Below are 19,057 nucleotides of genomic sequence, written 5' to 3' on the forward strand. Positions count from 1 at the left end.
AGAAGATTTCTCTCCTGCATCTTTTTATAATGAGAACAATACGAATGGGTCATTCTTGGATGAAACCGATGGCAAAAAGAACAATATTTGATTTGGATGGCAGACAAATTTGGGCTGGATACAGCCGTGTTCGAGCCAACGGGACTAAAAGGGCGCCAATTTCGTTTCGCGCCATCACAAGTCTTTGGTTCATTGAGATCAAGTATGATTAGTCCGACCTGGGAACACTAAAAATACCCACTTGGTGAATTGTTCACAGAAAGACATGACATATTTGGTATAGCGAAAAGAGATTCTGGGAGAGCTGTGCAAAGAAGAAAAAGGTCATTACTAGGGTAAGCCAATTCGAGTGTCCTTGGTGTTGGTTTTAGAAAAAGCTTGTTTAATGACTTGTTAAAGTTCGGGTACTATACGTAGTTTTGAAGGCTACTCCTTTTATTTTCTAAAGTCATCTTCTCCATTTGATCTCTTCTGACCCCTAGTCCGCGTTAATTATCGTTATCACCGGCAATCTGCATCTGTTGACAGAAGGCTATTTGTATTGCCCTTTTTGCGGGATAAGAATGATTCAGTGTGATTGGTCAGGTCGCGTGGAAGAACGCGGAATCACGAAGGCTCAAATTTCAAGATCATTTCATTGGCTGACTGGCGTTTTCCAGACGCGTTGAATTAAGGCTATTGAAGTGACGGTCTCTGATTGGTTGACCCGCGGTTCGAGGACGTGAAAACAACGCTCTCGCAAAAGTACACATTTAAATGGGAAAGTACATTTTTAAATGGGAAAGTGTTATGAATGCTACATCATTTTGAAGTAATCATATAACCCTTGTGTTGGCGCAAGACGAGACTGACTTTGGCCATGAGATGGTTCACTTGTTGCAGTCACATTGCTCTTTCTTTGTGCTAGATTCAACTTGTTTAAATTTTTATTTTGAGAGTTATAACAGCTTAGGTTAGAGTTACATTGAAATCAGTTCTTTATTAGCTGGTAATGCGAACTTTACTCTGATTGGTCAAGTATTGTGGCAAGTATAATAAATATATTTCCTGTGATGATTCTTAGGGACTCTTCAAGCCAGCAAAAAATCATTGATGAAGCAAGTGACACCCATCGTATGGTGATTGACAAGCTACAAGAAGATAGGGCACTTATGGAGGTTAGGCAGCCGATGAGCGTTAATGATAAGAAGGGGGGATGTAGAGGTCTCCTGTCCAAGCTTTTTAGGTTTTGCCCATCCGTTTTCTGTCTTCCTCTCATGTTTTCATTTTTGGGGGATTTTTTTATGGGGCTCATACATTCTCCCACCTTATAGAAATGTCTACCCCACGGGGCTCATACATTCTCCCACCTTATAGAAATGTCTACCCCACGGGGCTCATACATTCTCCCACCTTATAGAAATGTCTACCCCACGGGGCTCATACATTCTCCTACCTTATAGAAATGTCTACCCCACGGTGCTCGCACATTCTCCCACCTTATAGAAATGTCTACCCCACGGGGCTCATACATTCTCCCACCTTATAGAAATGTCTACTTCACGGGGCTCATACATTCTCCCACCTTATAGAAATGTCTACTTCACGGGGCTCATACATTCTCCTACCTTATAGAAATGTCTACCCCACGGGACTCATACATTCTCCCACCTTATAGAAATGTCTATTTCACGGGGCTTATACATTCTCCCACCTTATAGAAATGTCTACTTCACGGTGCTCATACATTCTCCCACCTTATAGAAATGTCTACTTCACGGGGCTCATACATTCTCCCACCTTATAGAAATGTCTACCCCACGGGGCTCATACATTCTCCCACCTTATAGAAATGTCTACCCCACGGGGCTCATACATTCTCCTACCTTATAGAAATGTCTACCCCACGGGGCTCATACATTCTCCTACCTTATAGAAATGTCTACCCCACGGGGCTCATACATTCTCCCACCTTATAGAAATGTCTACCCCACGGGGCTCATACATTCTCCTACCTTATAGAAATGTCTACCCCACGGGGCTCATACATTCTCCCACCTTATAGAAATGTCTACTTCACGGGGCTCATACATTCTCCTACCTTATAGAAATGTCTACCCCACGGGGCTGATACATTCTCCCACCTTATAGAAATGTCTTCTTCACGGGGCTCATACATTCTCCTACCTTATAGAAATGTCTACCCCACGGGGCTCATACATTCTCCCACCTTATAGAAATGTCTACTTCACGGGGCTCATACATTCTCCCACCTTATAGAAATGTCTACTTCACGGGGCTCATACATTCTCCCACCTTATAGAAATGTCTACTTCACGGGGCTCATACATTCTCCCACCTTATAGAAATGTCTACCCCACGGGGCTCATACATTCTCCTACCTTATAGAAATGTCTACTTCACGGGGCTCATACATTCTCCCACCTTATAGAAATGTCTACCCCATGGGGCTCTTACATTCTCCCACCTTATAGAAATGTCTACCCCACGGGGCTCATACATTCTCCTACCTTATAGAAATGTCTACCCCACGGGGCTTGTACATTCTCCCACCTTATAGAAATGTCTACACCAAGGGGCTCATACATTCTCCTACCTTATAGAAATGTCTACCCCACGGGGCTCGTACATTCTCCCACCTTATAGAAATGTCTACCCCACGGGGCTCATACATTCTCCTACCTTATAGAAATGTCTACCCCATGGGGCTCATACATTCTCCCATCTTATAGAAATGTCTACTTCACGGGGCTCATACATTCTCCCACCTTATAGAAATGTCTACCCCACGGGGCTCATACATTCTCCTACCTTATAGAAATGTCTATCCCACGGGGCTCATACATTCTCCCACCTTATAGAAATGTCTACTTCACGGGGCTCATACATTCTCCCACCTTATAGAAATGTCTACTTCACGGGGCTCATACATTCTCCCACCTAATAGAAATGTCTACTTCACGGGGCTCATACATTCTCCCACCTTATAGAAATGTCTACTTCACGGGGCTCATACATTCTCCTACCTTATAGAAATGTCTACCCCACGGGGCTCATACATTCTCCCACCTTATAGAAATGTCTACCCCACGGGGCTCGTACATTCTCCCACCTTATAGAAATGTCTACATCACGGGGCTCATACATTCTCCCACCTTATAGAAATGTCTACTTCACGGGGCTCATACATTCTCCCACCTTATAGAAATGTCTACCCCACGGGGCTCATACATTCTCCCACCTTATAGAAATGTCTACTTCACGGGGCTCATACATTCTCCCACCTTATAGAAATGTCTACTTCACGGGGCTCATACATTCTCCTACCTTATAGAAATGTCTACCCCACGGGACTCATACATTCTCCCACCTTATAGAAATGTCTACTTCACGGGGCTCATACATTCTCCCACCTTATAGAAATGTCTACTTCACGGTGCTCATACATTCTCCCACCTTATAGAAATGTCTACTTCACGGGGCTCATACATTCTCCCACCTTATAGAAATGTCTACCCCACGGGGCTCATACATTCTCCCACCTTATAGAAATGTCTACCCCACGGGGCTCATACATTCTCCTACCTTATAGAAATGTCTACCCCACGGGGCTCATACATTCTCCTACCTTATAGAAATGTCTACCCCACGGGGCTCATACATTCTCCCACCTTATAGAAATGTCTACTTCACGGGGCTCATACATTCTCCTACCTTATAGAAATGTCTACCCCACGGGGCTCATACATTCTCCTACCTTATAGAAATGTCTACCCCACGGGGCTCATACATTCTCCCACCTTATAGACATGTCTACTTCACGGGGCTCATACATTCTCCCACCTTATAGAAATGTCTACCCCACGGGGCTCATACATTCTCCTACCTTATAGAAATGTCTACCCCACGGGGCTCGTACATTCTCCCACCTTATAGAAATGTCTACCCCACGGGGCTCATACATTCTCCTACCTTATAGAAATGTCTACCCCATGGGGCTCATACATTCTCCCATCTTATAGAAATGTCTACTTCACGGGGCTCATACATTCTCCCACCTTATAGAAATGTCTACCCCACGGGGCTCATACATTCTCCTACCTTATAGAAATGTCTACCCCACGGGGCTCATACATTCTCCCACCTTATAGAAATGTCTACTTCATGGTGCTCATACATTCTCCCACCTTATAGAAATGTCTACTTCACGGGGCTCATACATTCTCCCACCTTATAGAAATGTCTACCCCACGGGGCTCATACATTCTCCCACCTTATAGAAATGTCTACCCCACGGGGCTCATACATTCTCCTACCTTATAGAAATGTCTACCCCACGGGGCTCATACATTCTCCTACCTTATAGAAATGTCTACCCCACGGGGCTCATACATTCTCCCACCTTATAGAAATGTCTACTTCACGGGGCTCATACATTCTCCTACCTTATAGAAATGTCTACCCCACGGGGCTCATACATTCTCCCACCTTATAGAAATGTCTACTTCACGGGGCTCATACATTCTCCTACCTTATAGAAATGTCTACCCCACGGGGCTCATACATTCTCCTACCTTATAGAAATGTCTACCCCACGGGGCTCATACATTCTCCCACCTTATAGAAATGTCTACTTCACGGGGCTCATACATTCTCCCACCTTATAGAAATGTCTACTTCACGGGGCTCATACATTCTCCCACCTTATAGAAATGTCTACTTCACGGGGCTCATACATTCTTCCACCTTATAGAAATGTCTACTTCACGGGGCTCATACATTCTCCCACCTTATAGAAATGTCTACTTCACGGGGCTCATACATTCTCCTACCTTATAGAAATGTCTACCCCACGGGGCTCATACATTCTCCTACCTTATAGAAATGTCTACCCCACGGGGCTCATACATTCTCCCACCTTATAGAAATGTCTACTTCACAGGGCTCATACATTCTCCCACCTTATAGAAATGTCTACTTCACGGGGCTCATACATTCTCCCACCTTATAGAAATGTCTACTTCACGGGGCTCATACATTCTTCCACCTTATAGAAATGTCTACTTCACGGGGCTCATACATTCTCCCACCTTATAGAAATGTCTACTTCACGGGGCTCATACATTCTCCTACCTTATAGAAATGTCTACCCCACGGGGCTCATACATTCTCCCACCTTATAGAAATGTCTACCCCACGGGGCTCATACATTCTCCCACCTTATAGAAATGTCTACTTCACGGGGCTCATACATTCTCCCACCTTATAGAAATGTCTACCCCACGGGGCTCATACATTCTCCCACCTTATAGAAATGTCTACCCCACGGGGCTCATACATTCTCCTACCTTATAGAAATGTCTACCCCACGGGGCTCGCACATTCTCCCACCTTATAGAAATGTCTACCCCACGGGGCTCATACATTCTCCCACCTTATAGAAATGTCTACCCCACGGGGCTCATACATTCTCCTACCTTATAGAAATGTCTACTTCACGGGGCTCATACATTCTCCCACCTTATAGAAATGTCTACCCCATGGGGCTCTTACATTCTCCCACCTTATAGAAATGTCTACCCCACGGGGCTCATACATTCTCCTACCTTATAGAAATGTCTACCCCACGGGGCTTGTACATTCTCCCACCTTATAGAAATGTCTACCCCACGGGGCTCATACATTCTCCTACCTTATAGAAATGTCTACCCCACGGGGCTTGTACATTCTCCCACCTTATAGAAATGTCTACACCACGGGGCTCATACATTCTCCTACCTTATAGAAATGTCTACCCCACGGGGCTCGTACATTCTCCCACCTTATAGAAATGTCTACCCCACGGGGCTCATACATTCTCCTACCTAAAGAAATGTCTACCCCATGGGGCTCATACATTCTCCCATCTTATAGAAATGTCTACTTCACGGGGCTCATACATTCTCCCACCTTATAGAAATGTCTACCCCACGGGGCTCATACATTCTCCTACCTTATAGAAATGTCTATCCCACGGGGCTCATACATTCTCCCACCTTATAGAAATGTCTACTTCACGGGGCTCATACATTCTCCCACCTTATAGAAATGTCTACTTCACGGGGCTCATACATTCTCCCACCTAATAGAAATGTCTACTTCACGGGGCTCATACATTCTCCCACCTTATAGAAATGTCTACTTCACGGGGCTCATACATTCTCCTACCTTATAGAAATGTCTACCCCACGGGGCTCATACATTCTCCCACCTTATAGAAATGTCTACTTCACGGGGCTCATACATTCTCCCACCTTATAGAAATGTCTACTTCACGGGGCTCATACATTCTCCCACCTTATAGAAATGTCTACTTCACGGTGCTCATACATTCTCCCACCTTATAGAAATGTTTACCCCACGGGGCTCATACATTCTCCCACCTTATAGAAATGTCTACCTCACGGGGCTCATACATTCTCCCACTTTATAGAAATGTCTACTTCACGGGGCTCATACATTCCCCCACCTTATAGAAATGTCTACCCCACGGGGCTCATACATTCTCCCACCTTATAGAAATGTCTACCCCACGGGGCTCATACATTCTCCCACCTTATAGAAATGTCTACCCCACAGGGCTCATACATTCTCCCACCTTATAGAAATGTCTACCTCACGGGGCTCATACATTCTCCCACCTTATAGAAATGTCTACCCCACGGGGCTCGTACATTCTCCCACCTTATAGAAATTTACAGATGTGCTCAAGAGACTTTTACTCTTATTAGGCTAAACTTCGTAAAACAGAAGAAGAACTGAGGGCATCTAGTTTGAAAGCAGAGAAAAGGTAAGAAGGAAGATAAAACTTGACATGGATTTAAAGCAGAGAAAAGAAAACGCAAAGCTTGAAATATAAATGATTTAAAAACAATAGACATGAAGGGAAAAGGGAATACAGTACTAAATAATTTATCTATCACCAATGACATCTCAGATGTTCACATGGATCTCCCATGCAGGGGCAAGTCATTCAATGACCACAGATCAGTTACCTCAAATTGGCATCCTTAGCTCTGATAATAGGTCATTAGCTCCATGCCCTGCCATGTTGGGTGTGTTAGCATGGGTGGATGGCAAAGGGAACCTGGGGGAGGGGGTCGTTCTTGGAGATTTTGATTTTGGATAAGGATAAAGTGAAAAGGGGTGCAAAAAATGGCATAGAAAGTACTACCATATACATTCTAAATAGCTCTTTGTTTACTACCTTTTCAGCCAGCAACAGCTCAAGATGGTCCAGCAAGAAATGTCTTCCAAATATGGTAAGAATTCTCTCCAAATATGGTAAAATATCTTCCAAATATGGTAAGAAGTGTCTTCCAAAAATGTTAAGAAATTTCTTCCAAATATGATAAGAAATGTCTTCCAAAAATAGTAAGAAATGTCTTCCAAATATGATAAGAAATGTCTTAAAGAATATGGTAAGAAATGTCTTCCAAATATGTTAAGAAATGTCTTCCAGATATGATAAGAAATGTCTTAAAGAATATGGTAAGAAATGTCTTCCAGATATGATAAGAAATGTCTTAAAGAATATGGTAAGAAATGTCTTCCAGATATGATAAGAAATGTCTTAAAGAATATGGTAAGAAATGTCTTCCAGATATAATAAGAAATGTCTTAAAGAATATGGTAAGAAATGTCTTCCAGATATGGTACATTTTTTGAAAAGTGTTGAATACTGAATAGTACTCTTATTAAGACGACAGCACCACTTTCTTGAGAAGTGTCTTACTCCACCTTCTTCATGTTATTAGATATTATTATTAGACAGTCGGATTTGTGTGGCCCAAAAGGAGAGGGAGAAGGTATTTATATCTTATGATATAAACTCCCACATTTAAGTGTCTTGTTTTTTTTTGATCATTTTATAGATAATGTTTGCAAGGTTCTAGGAGAAAAAGTCCCATTTAATGACACAGGTAAGTATTATTGTTATGGCCTTACCATGCTATATTTTAATATAGCTACAAGGCATTAGATACAAGGCATTTAAAAATGCCTTGTATCATTAAGGCCCTACTATGCCATATTAAATGCCTTGTATTGTAAGGCCCTACCATGCCATATTAAATGCCTTGTATCGTTAAGGCCCTACCATGCTATATTAAATGCCTTGTATTGTTATGGCCCTACCATGCCATATTAAATAACTTGTTTCATTAAGGCCCTACCATGCCATATTAAATGCCTTGTTTCATTAAGGCCCTACCATGCCATATTAAATGCCTTGTATCGTTAAGGCCCTACCATGCTATATTAAATGCCTTGTATTGTTATGGCCCTACCATGCCATATTAAATAACTTGTTTCATTAAGGCCCTACCATGCCATATTAAATGCCTTGTATCGTTAAGGCCCTACCATGCTATATTAAATGCCTTGTATTGTTAAGGCCCTACCATGCCATATTAAATGACTTGTATCATTAAGGCCCTACCATGCCATATTAAATGCCTTGTATCATTATGGCCCTTCCATGCCATATTAAATGCCTTGTATCGTAAGGCCCTACCATGCCATATTAAATGCCTTGTATTGTAAGGCCCTACTATGCCATATTAAATGCCTTGTATTGTAAGGCCCTACCATTCCATATTAAATGCCTTGTATCATTAAGGCCCTACTATTGTTAAGTAAAGGCTATCTATGAAATTGAAATGAAGGTATTAATTTCAGAACACAAAGAATTGAACATCTTCAACATTCCTCCCCATGACAGGAGGCATCAGGTATGCCTATTAAATTTTGAGGTTAATTTTATGAGCTTGGTGTTTTTGTATTACTTATCTACTTTTTGGTTTCCATTGCTATAGGCAAAGTCTAGAGAATTGACTGCTCTTGCTAATGATCTTATCAAGGAACTGATGTCAGCCTTATCAAACCTACACACCTATACAGAGCAGGTTTGTTCTTACCAAGGAACTCACATCAGTCTTATATCAAACCTACACAGAGCATGTTTGTACTAAGCAAGGAACTTATAAATATCAAACCTACACACCTACACTGAGAATGTTGTGCTTAGAAGGTGGGTCAGAGTGGTCATTTTATTTGCACATTCACATGTTTCACATGACTATGTTACCCTGTAACTGGTGTATTATGGCTTATCATCCTCTATCTGTATAGTATCCAAGCACACAGGTCAAAATATTTTTCTTATAATGATTGATTACATTGCTTGTTCTGCTTTTCATTTTATAGAGAATAAAGACATTTTATGTGGAGTCTGAACAAATGCAGCTTACTGCTTCCACACAAAAGGTATTGTTTAGTGGTGCCGGATGATTCAGGCCCGTAACTACGGTGTGTGTGCAGGGGATCCAGGCCTATAATTAGGGGGTGTGTGTGCAGGGGATTCAGGCCTGTAACTAGGGGGTGTGTGCAGGGGATCCAGGCCTGTAACTAGGGGGTGTGTGCAGGGGATCCAGGCCTGTAACTAGGGGGTGAGTGTGCAGGGGATTCAGGCCCGTAACTAGGGTGTGTGTGCAGGTGATCCAGGCCTGTTACTAGGGGGTGTGTGTGCAGGGGATCCAGGCCTGTAACTAGGGGGTGTGTGTGCATGGGATTCAGGCCTGTAACTAGGGTGTGTGTGTGCAGGGGATCCAGGCCTGTAACTAGGGGGTGTGTGTGCATGGGATTCAGGCCTGTAACTAGGGGGTGTGTGTGCAGGGGATCCAGGCCTGTAACTAGGGGGTGTGTGTGCAGGGGATCCAGGCCTGTAACTAGGGGTGTGTGCAGGGGATTCAGGCCAGTAACTAGGGGGTGTGTGTGCAGGTGATTCAGGCCTGTAACTAGGGGAGGTGTGCAGGGGATTCAGGCCTGTAACTAGGGGAGGTGTGCAGGGGATCCAGGCCTGTAACTAGGGTGTGTGTGCAGGGGATCCAGGCCTGTAACTAGGGGGTGTGTGCAGGGGATCCAGGCCTGTAACTAGGGGGTGTGTGCAGGGGATCCAGGCCTGTAACTAGGGGGTGTGTGCAGGGGATCCAGGCCTGTAACTAGGGTGTGTGTGCAGGGGATCCAGGCCTGTAACTAGGGGGTGTGTGTGCAGGGGATCCAGGCCTGTAACTAGGGGGTGTGTGTGCAGGGGATCCAGGCCTGTAACTAGGGGAGGTGTGAAGGGGATTCAGGCCTGTAACTAGGGTGTGTGTGCAGGTGATTCAGGCCTGTAACTAGGGGGTGTGTGCAGGTGATTCAGGCCTGTAACTAGGGGGTGTGTGTGCAGGGGATTCAGGCCTGTAACTAGGGGAGGTGTGCAGGGGATTCAGGCCTGTAACTAGGGGAGGTGTGCAGGTGATTCAGGCCTGTAACTAGGGGGTGTGTGTGCAGGGGATCCAGGCCTGTAACTAGGGGGTGTGTGTGCAGGGGATCCAGGCCTGTAACTAGGGGGTGTGTGTGCAGGGGATTCAGGCCTGTAACTAGGGGGTGTGTGTGCAGGTGATTCAGGCCTGTAACTAGGGGGTGTGTGTGCAGGTGATTCAGGCCTGTAACTAGGGGGTGTGTGTGCAGGTGATCCAGGCCTGTTACTAGGGGGTGTGTGTGCAGGGGATTCAGGCCTGTAACTAGGGGGTGTGTGCAGGGGATCCAGGCCTGTAACTAGGGGTGTGTGCAGGGGATTCAGGCCTGTTACTAGGGGGTGTATGCAGGTGATTCAGGCCTGTAACTAGGGGAGGTGTGCAGGGGATTCAGGCCTGTAACTAGGGGAGGTGTGCAGGGGATTCAGGCCTGTAACTAGGGGTGTGTGCAGGGGATTCAGGCCTGTAACTAGGGGTGTGTGCAGGGGATTCAGGCCTGTTACTAGGGGGTGTATGCAGGTGATTCAGGCCTGTAACTAGGGGAGGTGTGCAGGGGATTCAGGCCTGTAACTAGGGGAGGTGTGCAGGGGATTCAGGCCTGTAACTAGGGGAGGTGTGCAGGGGATCCAGGCCTGTAACTAGGGGAGGTGTGCAGGGGATTCAGGCCTGTAACTAGGGGGTGTGTGTGCAGGGGATTCAGGCCTGTAACTAGGGGGTGTGTGTGCAGGGGATCCAGGCCTGTAACTAGGGGGTGTGTGCAGGTGATTCAGGCCTGTAACTAGGGGGTGTGTGTGCAGGGGATCCAGGCCTGTAACTAGGGGGTGTGTGCAGGTGATCCAGGCCTGTAACTAGGGTGTGTGTGCAGGGGATTCAGGCCTGTAACTAGGGGAGGTGTGCAGGGGATTCAGGCCTGTAACTAGGGGAGGTGTGCAGGTGATTCAGGCCTGTAACTAGGGGGTGTGTGTGCAGGGGATCCAGGCCTGTAACTAGGGGGTGTGTGTGCAGGGGATCCAGGCCTGTAACTAGGGGGTGTGTGTGCAGGGGATCCAGGCCTGTAACTAGGGGAGGTGTGCAGGTGATTCAGGCCTGTAACTAGGGGGTGTGTGTGCAGGGGATCCAGGCCTGTAACTAGGGGGTGTGTGCAGGTGATTCAGGCCTGTAACTAGGGGGTGTGTGTGCAGGGGATCCAGGCCTGTAACTAGGGGGTGTGTGCAGGTGATTCAGGCCTGTAACTAGGGGGTGTGTGCAGGTGATTCAGGCCTGTAACTAGGGGAGGTGTGCAGGGGATTCAGGCCTGTAACTAGGGGGTGTGTGTGCAGGGGATCCAGGCCTGTAACTAGGGGAGGTGTGCAGGGGATCCAGGCCTGTAACTAGGGGAGGTGTGCAGGGGATCCAGGCCTGTAACTAGGGTGTGTGTGCAGGGGATCCAGGCCTGTAACTAGGGGGTGTGTGCAGGTGATCCAGGCCTTTAACTAGGGGGTGTGTGTGCAGGTGATTCAGGCCTGTAACTAGGGGGTGTGTGTGCAGGTGTGTCAGGCCTGTAACTAGGGGGTGTGTGTGCAGGTGATTCAGGCCTGTAACTAGGGGGTGTGTGTGCAGGTGATTCAGGCCTGTAACTAGGGTGTGTGTGTGCAGGGGATCCAGACCTGTAACTAGGGGGTGTGTGCAGGTGATTCAGGCCTGTAACTAGGGGGTGTGTGTGCAGGGGATTCAGGCCTGTAACTAGGGGTGTGTGTGCAGGGGATTCAGGCCTGTAACTAGGGTGTGTGTGCAGGGGATTCAGGCCTGTAACTAGGGGGTGTGTGTGCAGGGGATCCAGGCCTGTAACTAGGGGAGGTGTGCAGGGGATCCAGGCCTGTAACTAGGGGAGGTGTGCAGGGGATCCAGGCCTGTAACTAGGGTGTGTGTGCAGGGGATCCAGGCCTGTAACTAGGGTGTGTGTGCAGGGGATCCAGGCCTGTAACTAGGGGGTGTGTGCAGGGGATCCAGGCCTGTAACTAGGGTGTGTGTGCAGGGGATCCAGGCCTGTAACTAGGGGGTGTGTGTGTGCAGGGGATCCAGGCCAGTAACTAGGGGGTGTGTGTGCAGGTGATTTAGGCCTGTAACTAGGGGGTGTGTGTGCAGGGGATTCAGGCCTGTAACTAGGGTGTGTGTGTGCAGGTGATTTAGGCCTGTAACTAGGGGGTGTGTGTGCAGGGGATTCAGGCCTGCAACTAGGGGGTGTGTGTGCAGGTGATTCAGGCCTGTAACTAGGGGGTGTGTGTGCAGGGGATCCAGGCCTGTAACTAGGGGAGGTGTGCAGGTGATTTAGGCCTGTAACTAGGGGGTGTGTGTGCAGGGGATTCAGGCCTGTAACTAGGGGGTGTGTGCAGGGGATTCAGGCCTGTAACTAGGGGGTGTGTGCAGGGGATTCAGGCCTGTAACTAGGGGGTGTGTGTGCAGGGGATTTAGGCCTGTAACTAGGGGGTGTGTGTGCAGGGGATTCATGCCTGTAACTAAGGGAGGTGTGCAGGGGATCCAGGCCTGTAACTAGGGGGTGTGTGTGCAGGGGATTCAGGCCTGTAACTAGGGGGTGTGTGTGCAGGGGATCCAGGCCTGTAACTAGGGGGTGTGTGTGCAGGGGATCCAGGCCTGTAACTAGGGGTTGTGTGTGCAGGTGATCCAGGCCTGTAACTAGGGTGTGTGTGCAGGGGATCCAGGCCTGTAACTAGGGGAGGTGTGAAGGGGATCCAGGCCTGTAACTAGGGGTGTGTGTGCAGGTGATTCAGGCCTGTAACTAGGGGATGTGTGTGCAGGTGATTCAGGCCTGTAACTAGGGGGTGTGTGTGCAGGTGATCCAGGCCTGTAACTAGGGGAGGTGTGCAGGGGATCCAGGCCTGTAACTAGGGGTGTGTGCAGGGGATTCAGGCCTGTAACTAGGGGTGTGTGCAGGGGATTCAGGCCTGTAACTAGGGGGTGTGTGTGCAGGGGATCCAGGCCTGTAACTAGGGTAAGTGTGTGCAGGGGATCCAGGCCCGTAACTAGGGGGTGTGTGCAGGGGATTCAGGCCTGTAACTAGGGGGTATGTGCAGGGTATTCAGGCCCATAATTAGGGGGGTGTGTGTGCAGGGGATTCAGGCCTGTAACTAGGGGGTGTGTGTGCAGGTGATTCAGGCCTGTAACTAGGGGGTGTGTGTGCAGGTGATTCAGGCCTGTAACTAGGGGAGGTGTGTGTGCAGGGGATTCAGGCCTGTAACTAGGGGGTGTGTGCAGGTGATCCAGGCCTGTAACTAGGGGAGGTGTGCAGGGGATTCAGGCCTGTAACTAGGGGGTGTGTGTGCAGGTGATTCAGGCCTGTAACTAGGGGGTGTGTGTGCAGGTGATTCAGGCCTGTAACTAGGGTGTGTGTGTGCAGGTGATCCAGGCCTGTAACTAGGGGAGGTGTGCAGGGGATCCAGGCCTGTAACTAGGGGTGTGTGTGTGCAGGTGATTTAGGCCTGTAACTAGGGATGTGTGCAGGGGATCCAGGCCTGTAACTAGGGTAAGTGTGTGCAGGGGATCCAGGCCCGTAACTAGGGGGTGTGTGCAGGGGATTCAGGCCTGTAACTAGGGGGTATGTGCAGGGTATTCAGGCCCATAATTAGGGGGGTGTGTGTGCAGGGGATTCAGGCCTGTAACTAGGGGGTGTGTGTGCAGGGGATTCAGGCCTGTAACTAGGGATGTGTGCAGGGGATTCAGGCCTGTAACTAGGGGGTGTGTGCAGGGGATCCAGGCCTGTAACTAGGGTGTGTGTGCAGGGGATCCAGGCCTGTAACTAGGGGGTGTGTGTGCAGGTGATCCAGGCCTGTAACTAGGGGGTGTGTGTGCAGGGGATCCAGGCCTGTAACTAGGGGGTGTGTGTGCAGGTGATTCAGGCCAGTAACTAGGGGGTGTGTGCAGGGGATCCAGGCCTGTAACTAGGGGAGGTGTGAAGGGGATTCAGGCCTGTAACTAGGGTGTGTGTGTGCAGGTGATTCAGGCCTGTAACTAGGGGGTGTGTGTGCAGGTGATTTAGGCCTGTAACTAGGGGGTGTGTGTGCAGGGGATCCAGGCCTGTAACTAGGGGAGGTGTGCAGGTGATTCAGGCCTGTAACTAGGGGGTGTGTGTGCAGGGGATCCAGGCCTGTAACTAGGGGAGGTGTGCAGGTGATTCAGGCCTGTAACTAGGGGGTGTGTGTGCAGGGGATCCAGGCCTGTAACTAGGGGAGGTGTGCAGGTGATTCATGCCTGTAACTAGGGTGTGTGTGTGCAGGGGATCCAGGCCTGTAACTAGGGGAGGTGTGCAGGGGATCCAGGCCTGTAACTAGGGGTGTGTGTGTGCAGGTGATTCAGGCCTGTAACTAGGGTGTGTGTGTGCAGGGGATCCAGGCCTGTAACTAGGGGAGGTGTGCAGGTGATTCAGGCCTGTAACTAGGGGGTGTGTGCAGGTGATTCATGCCTGTAACTAGGGGAGGTGTGCAGGGGATCCAGGCCTGTAACTAGGGGAGGTGTGCAGGGGATCCAGGCCTGTAACTAGGGGTGTGTGTGTGCAGGTGATTCAGGCCTGTAACTAGGGTGTGTGTGTGCAGGGGATCCAGACCTGTAACTAGGGGGTGTGTGCAGGTGATTCAGGCCTGTAACTAGGGGGTGTGTGTGTGCAGGGGATCCAGGCCTGTAACTAGGGGGTGTGTGCAGGTGATTCAGGCCTGTAACTAGGGGGTGTGTGTGTGCAGGGGATCCAGGCCTGTAACTAGGGGGTGTGTGCAGGTGATTCAGGCCTGTAACTAGTGGGTGTGTGTGCAGGGGATCCAGGCCTGTAACTAGGGGGTGTGTGTGCAGGGGATCCAGGCCAGTAACTAGGGGGTGTGTGTGCAGGTGATTTAGGCCTGTAACTAGGGGGTGTGTGTGCAGGTGATTCAGTCCTGTAACTAGGGGGTGTGTGTGCAGGTGATCCAGGCCTGTAACTAGGGGGTGTGTGTGCAGGTGATCCAGGCCTGTAACTAGGGTGTGTGTGCAGGTGATTCAGGCCTGTAACTAGGGGAGGTGTGCAGGTGATCCAGGCCTGTAACTAGGGGGTGTGTGCAGGGGATCCAGGCCTGTAACTAGGGGGTGTGTGTGCAGGGGATCCAGGCCAGTAACTAGGGGGTGTGTGTGCAGGGGATCCAGGCCTGTAACTAGGGGGTGTGTGTGCAGGTGATTCAGGCCTGTAACTAGGGGGTGTGTGTGCAGGGGATCCAGGCCTGAAACTAGTGGGTGTGTGTGCAGGTGATCCAGGCCTGTAACTAGGGTGTGTGTGCAGGTGATCCAGGCCTTTAATTAGGGTGTGTGTGTGCAGGTGATTCAGGCCTGTAACTAAGGGAGGTGTGCAGGGGATCCAGGCCTGTAACTAGGGGGTGTGTGTGCAGGGGATTCAGGCCTGTAACTAGGGGGTGTGTGTGCAGGGGATCCAGGCCTGTAACTAGGGGGTGTGTGTGCAGGGGATTCAGGCCTGTAACTAGGGGGTGTGTGCAGGGGATCCAGGCCTGTAACTAGGGGGTGTGTGTGCAGGTGATTCAGGCCTGTAACTAGGGGGTGTGTGTGCAGGTGATTCAGGCCTGTAACTAGGGGGTGTGTGTGCAGGGGATTCAGGCCTGTAACTAGGGGGTGTGTGTGCAGGGGATTCAGGCCTGTAACTAGGGTGTGTGTGTGCAGGTGATTTAGGCCTGTAACTAGGGGGTGTGTGTGCAGGGGATTCAGGCCTGTAACTAGGGGGTGTGTGCAGGGGATCCAGGCCTGTAACTAGTGGGTGTGTGTGCAGGTGATCCAGGCCTGTAACTAGGGTGTGTGTGCAGGTGATCCAGGCCTTTAATTAGGGTGTGTGTGTGCAGGTGATTCAGGCCTGTAACTAGGGGGTGTGTGTGCAGGTGATTCAGGCCTGTAACTAGGGGGTGTGTGTGCAGGTGATTCAGGCCTGTAACTAGGGGGTGTGTGTGCAGGTGATCCAGGCCTGTAACTAGGGTGTGTGTGCAGGTGATCCAGGCCTTTAATTAGGGTGTGTGTGTGCAGGTGATTCAGGCCTGTAACTAGGGGGTGTGTGTGCAGGTGATTCAGGCCTGTAACTAGGGGAGGTGTGCAGGTGATCCAGGCCTGTAACTAGGGGGTGTGTGTGCAGGGGATTCAGGCCTGTAACTAGGGGTGTGTGCAGGTGATTCAGGCTTGTAACTAGCGGGTGTGTGTGCAGGTGATCCAGGCCTGTAACATAAGGGGATGTGCAGTTTGTGTGGTCCAAGGGTCCAATTTAGTATTTCTATCACTTTTCTATGAGACATGTTTCGTAAATCACATTCAAGGCCATATCAAACAATTAAGAGTAAGTAACATTTATTAGAGATTTGAAGTGCAAAATTACGCCTAAGCAATGATACACAGCTCAGCTAAGCTCAAATTTGTAGCTAATGTGACATTTTTTGTTGGAACTGGAGGAAATTGAGATAATCAAAACATAGCTAGAGGGGAGTCTTAGCTTGAATCTTGTAATTTCTAATGTATGTTTTTCCCAAGTTCTGTGGGTACCTACATGAGAATGCCGCTGTCTTAAGAGCAGTTGAACAGTCATTTTCTTCCTTCCACAAAAATTTGAAGACAGATTCTCTTATTACTTTGGTGAGTACCATATATTTTAATATACTTAAAAGTATAGATAATAATTTACAACAAATAAGGTACTTTCTTATGTTTGCACATATGCACAATAATGACATAAGAAGACATAATAAGATAAAAAGCTAACACTAAAATCCTAAAAAAAAGATGGGAGACGTGAAAATATTTTATGAAGTGAAAAACCAACCACATCCTGTGTTAAACACGAAGGCGCGGTATAAAAGGTCTCAAGCCCCGCCCCTATTTTTTCAAATGTTTGAATAGGTCTGTTTGAATAGGTCGTATAGTGCAGTCACTAGATTTCTAGTAGAGCACTTAGTCATTAGACCATTGTGCCCTTGTGCTAATTTATCAGATGCAGGGTTAGAAGTAGGGCTCAGTATCATCCCAATAAAATGCAAAACTTACTATTTTTCTGTACAAAACAAGGGAGTGGTATACAGTTAAAGAAAACTTTTGTTTCAATATTTTTTTATAGTGCATAACTGGCTCACAGAAATAGCAGAAAACTCTTTGTACAATGTCTCAGCTTGTATACTTACACATATATGTACACCAAACCACTGAAGGGCTACTAAAGAAATGCTTGATATAATTGAGTTTATCTTTATACTTTTTGGATCAGAATGCACCTGTATAGTATTTTGTTTTTATCTTGTAATCTATGATGACTACAAATAATAACAATTGAATTAGCTTTGTGTTTCTATTTGTCCAAAAAGGGTCTGGATCCTTTAGTTTTATAAAGGGGTTGCCCAAACATATGTTTTATAATTTATAAGTTAAATTATACAAAATAGAGACGTGACTTTTACTGTTTTCATTCAACGGATATCCTCCCTGTATCTAAACTTGCTTTTACTGTAAGAATGAGAAGTCTTGAACTGAATGGATAAAAGAGAAAGCATTTTGATTTATTCAAAAGTATAACCAATAATGCAGTTTAAAAATTATGAATGGTTGCTATACACTCTAGTAAGACATAAATCAATTTGATAGCAACAAAACATGTTTCCTTTATAAAGAAAGTTTATGATTTAAAATCACAGGGAAAATGTAATACTGGTGTAATACTAGGCATAAAAAACTCACCTTTTTAGATGTTTGAAATCGTTGTTTTCTGATCATGCGTTTGCGTTTTTTTTTTTTGCGTAAATCACGATGGTTTCGTAGCTTTATTTCTACTGAGTTTCCTTTTTACATATTCTATCGGAATAGAAGGTAAAATTGGCATTTTTATAATCAGGAAGCGCTTTGAAACCCTTCCCCTCTGCATTTTGTACTTGACTCGGGCCGCCATCTTGAAATATGATCCTCACTCCACGGTGGTTGATTAACAAATGAGCTGATGCTTCCCTGGGAAGTGGCCTTTTATACTGCGCCTTCGTGTTTAAATATGAAGAATATCTGCTTTTTATTTGCAGGAAACTGTTGTTGGCTTGAAACATTTTGCTGATGCATTTCATGATTACGTGAATTATCTAAAGAAGATTCTGCCCTACCATAAACTTAGGTAAAGTATGATGCAAGAATGAGTTACGTCTCTTTTTACATAAAAAGTCATGTAGTTTTCTCATTTGCTGTTCTTTGGATTCACCATCAAAGTATACATAAATTTGAAATTAACTTCAAATTCACGTGTCATAAGCCATATTGATTCTTGGAAATGCCAGATAGCAATTACTGATGTCTGAAAACCCTGCAATCGTTAGAAATCATAAAACATGATAAAAAATTTTAAGCTGGACTTGATTGGTAACATTCATATTTCCAAATGAGGCCATGTGGGTCTAGTCACATGGATTCTTGCAGTGCAGCATTATGTGGAAAAGGTAATAAAGGTAATAAAAAAGGTAATAACAGACTTGTCATAGTATGTTATTGAGACTATTATATTTGCCAATAGCATGGAAGAGGATTGCAACAGCTCTACATGTTCTACCACACTTCAAGGTCACAACCATCAAGTGTTCAACTCACTGGTGCACTTTTTCCAAGTGTTCAACAAGATTGACAGCTATGTTAGTGCTCTGGCTTCCGCAAGTAAGTACATACCAGGGATAGAGTTCTGTGGTGAGTTA

At 47.0% G+C, this 19,057-nt stretch overlaps 1 protein-coding gene across 2 annotated transcripts in view; it reads left to right on the forward strand.

The window, feature by feature from the left end:
- Nucleotides 1-19,057, forward strand: part of LOC5514295 (protein phosphatase 1 regulatory subunit 21) — a 34,104-nt gene that overhangs the window by 6,614 nt on the left and 8,433 nt on the right. For both annotated transcript variants that reach the window (XM_048723406.1, XM_048723407.1), the window contains exons 7-16: nucleotides 1,064-1,157; nucleotides 6,771-6,829; nucleotides 7,255-7,301; nucleotides 7,914-7,961; nucleotides 8,719-8,771; nucleotides 8,856-8,945; nucleotides 9,247-9,306; nucleotides 16,875-16,976; nucleotides 18,401-18,489; nucleotides 18,883-19,019. In XM_048723406.1, the coding sequence (XP_048579363.1) occupies nucleotides 1,064-1,157; nucleotides 6,771-6,829; nucleotides 7,255-7,301; nucleotides 7,914-7,961; nucleotides 8,719-8,771; nucleotides 8,856-8,945; nucleotides 9,247-9,306; nucleotides 16,875-16,976; nucleotides 18,401-18,489; nucleotides 18,883-19,019 (779 nt within the window). The remainder of the gene's footprint in view (nucleotides 1-1,063; nucleotides 1,158-6,770; nucleotides 6,830-7,254; nucleotides 7,302-7,913; nucleotides 7,962-8,718; nucleotides 8,772-8,855; nucleotides 8,946-9,246; nucleotides 9,307-16,874; nucleotides 16,977-18,400; nucleotides 18,490-18,882; nucleotides 19,020-19,057) is intronic.

The sequence above is a fragment of the Nematostella vectensis genome, chromosome 2, assembly GCF_932526225.1.
Source record: "Nematostella vectensis chromosome 2, jaNemVect1.1, whole genome shotgun sequence".
NCBI classification, from domain to species: domain Eukaryota; kingdom Metazoa; phylum Cnidaria; class Anthozoa; order Actiniaria; family Edwardsiidae; genus Nematostella; species Nematostella vectensis.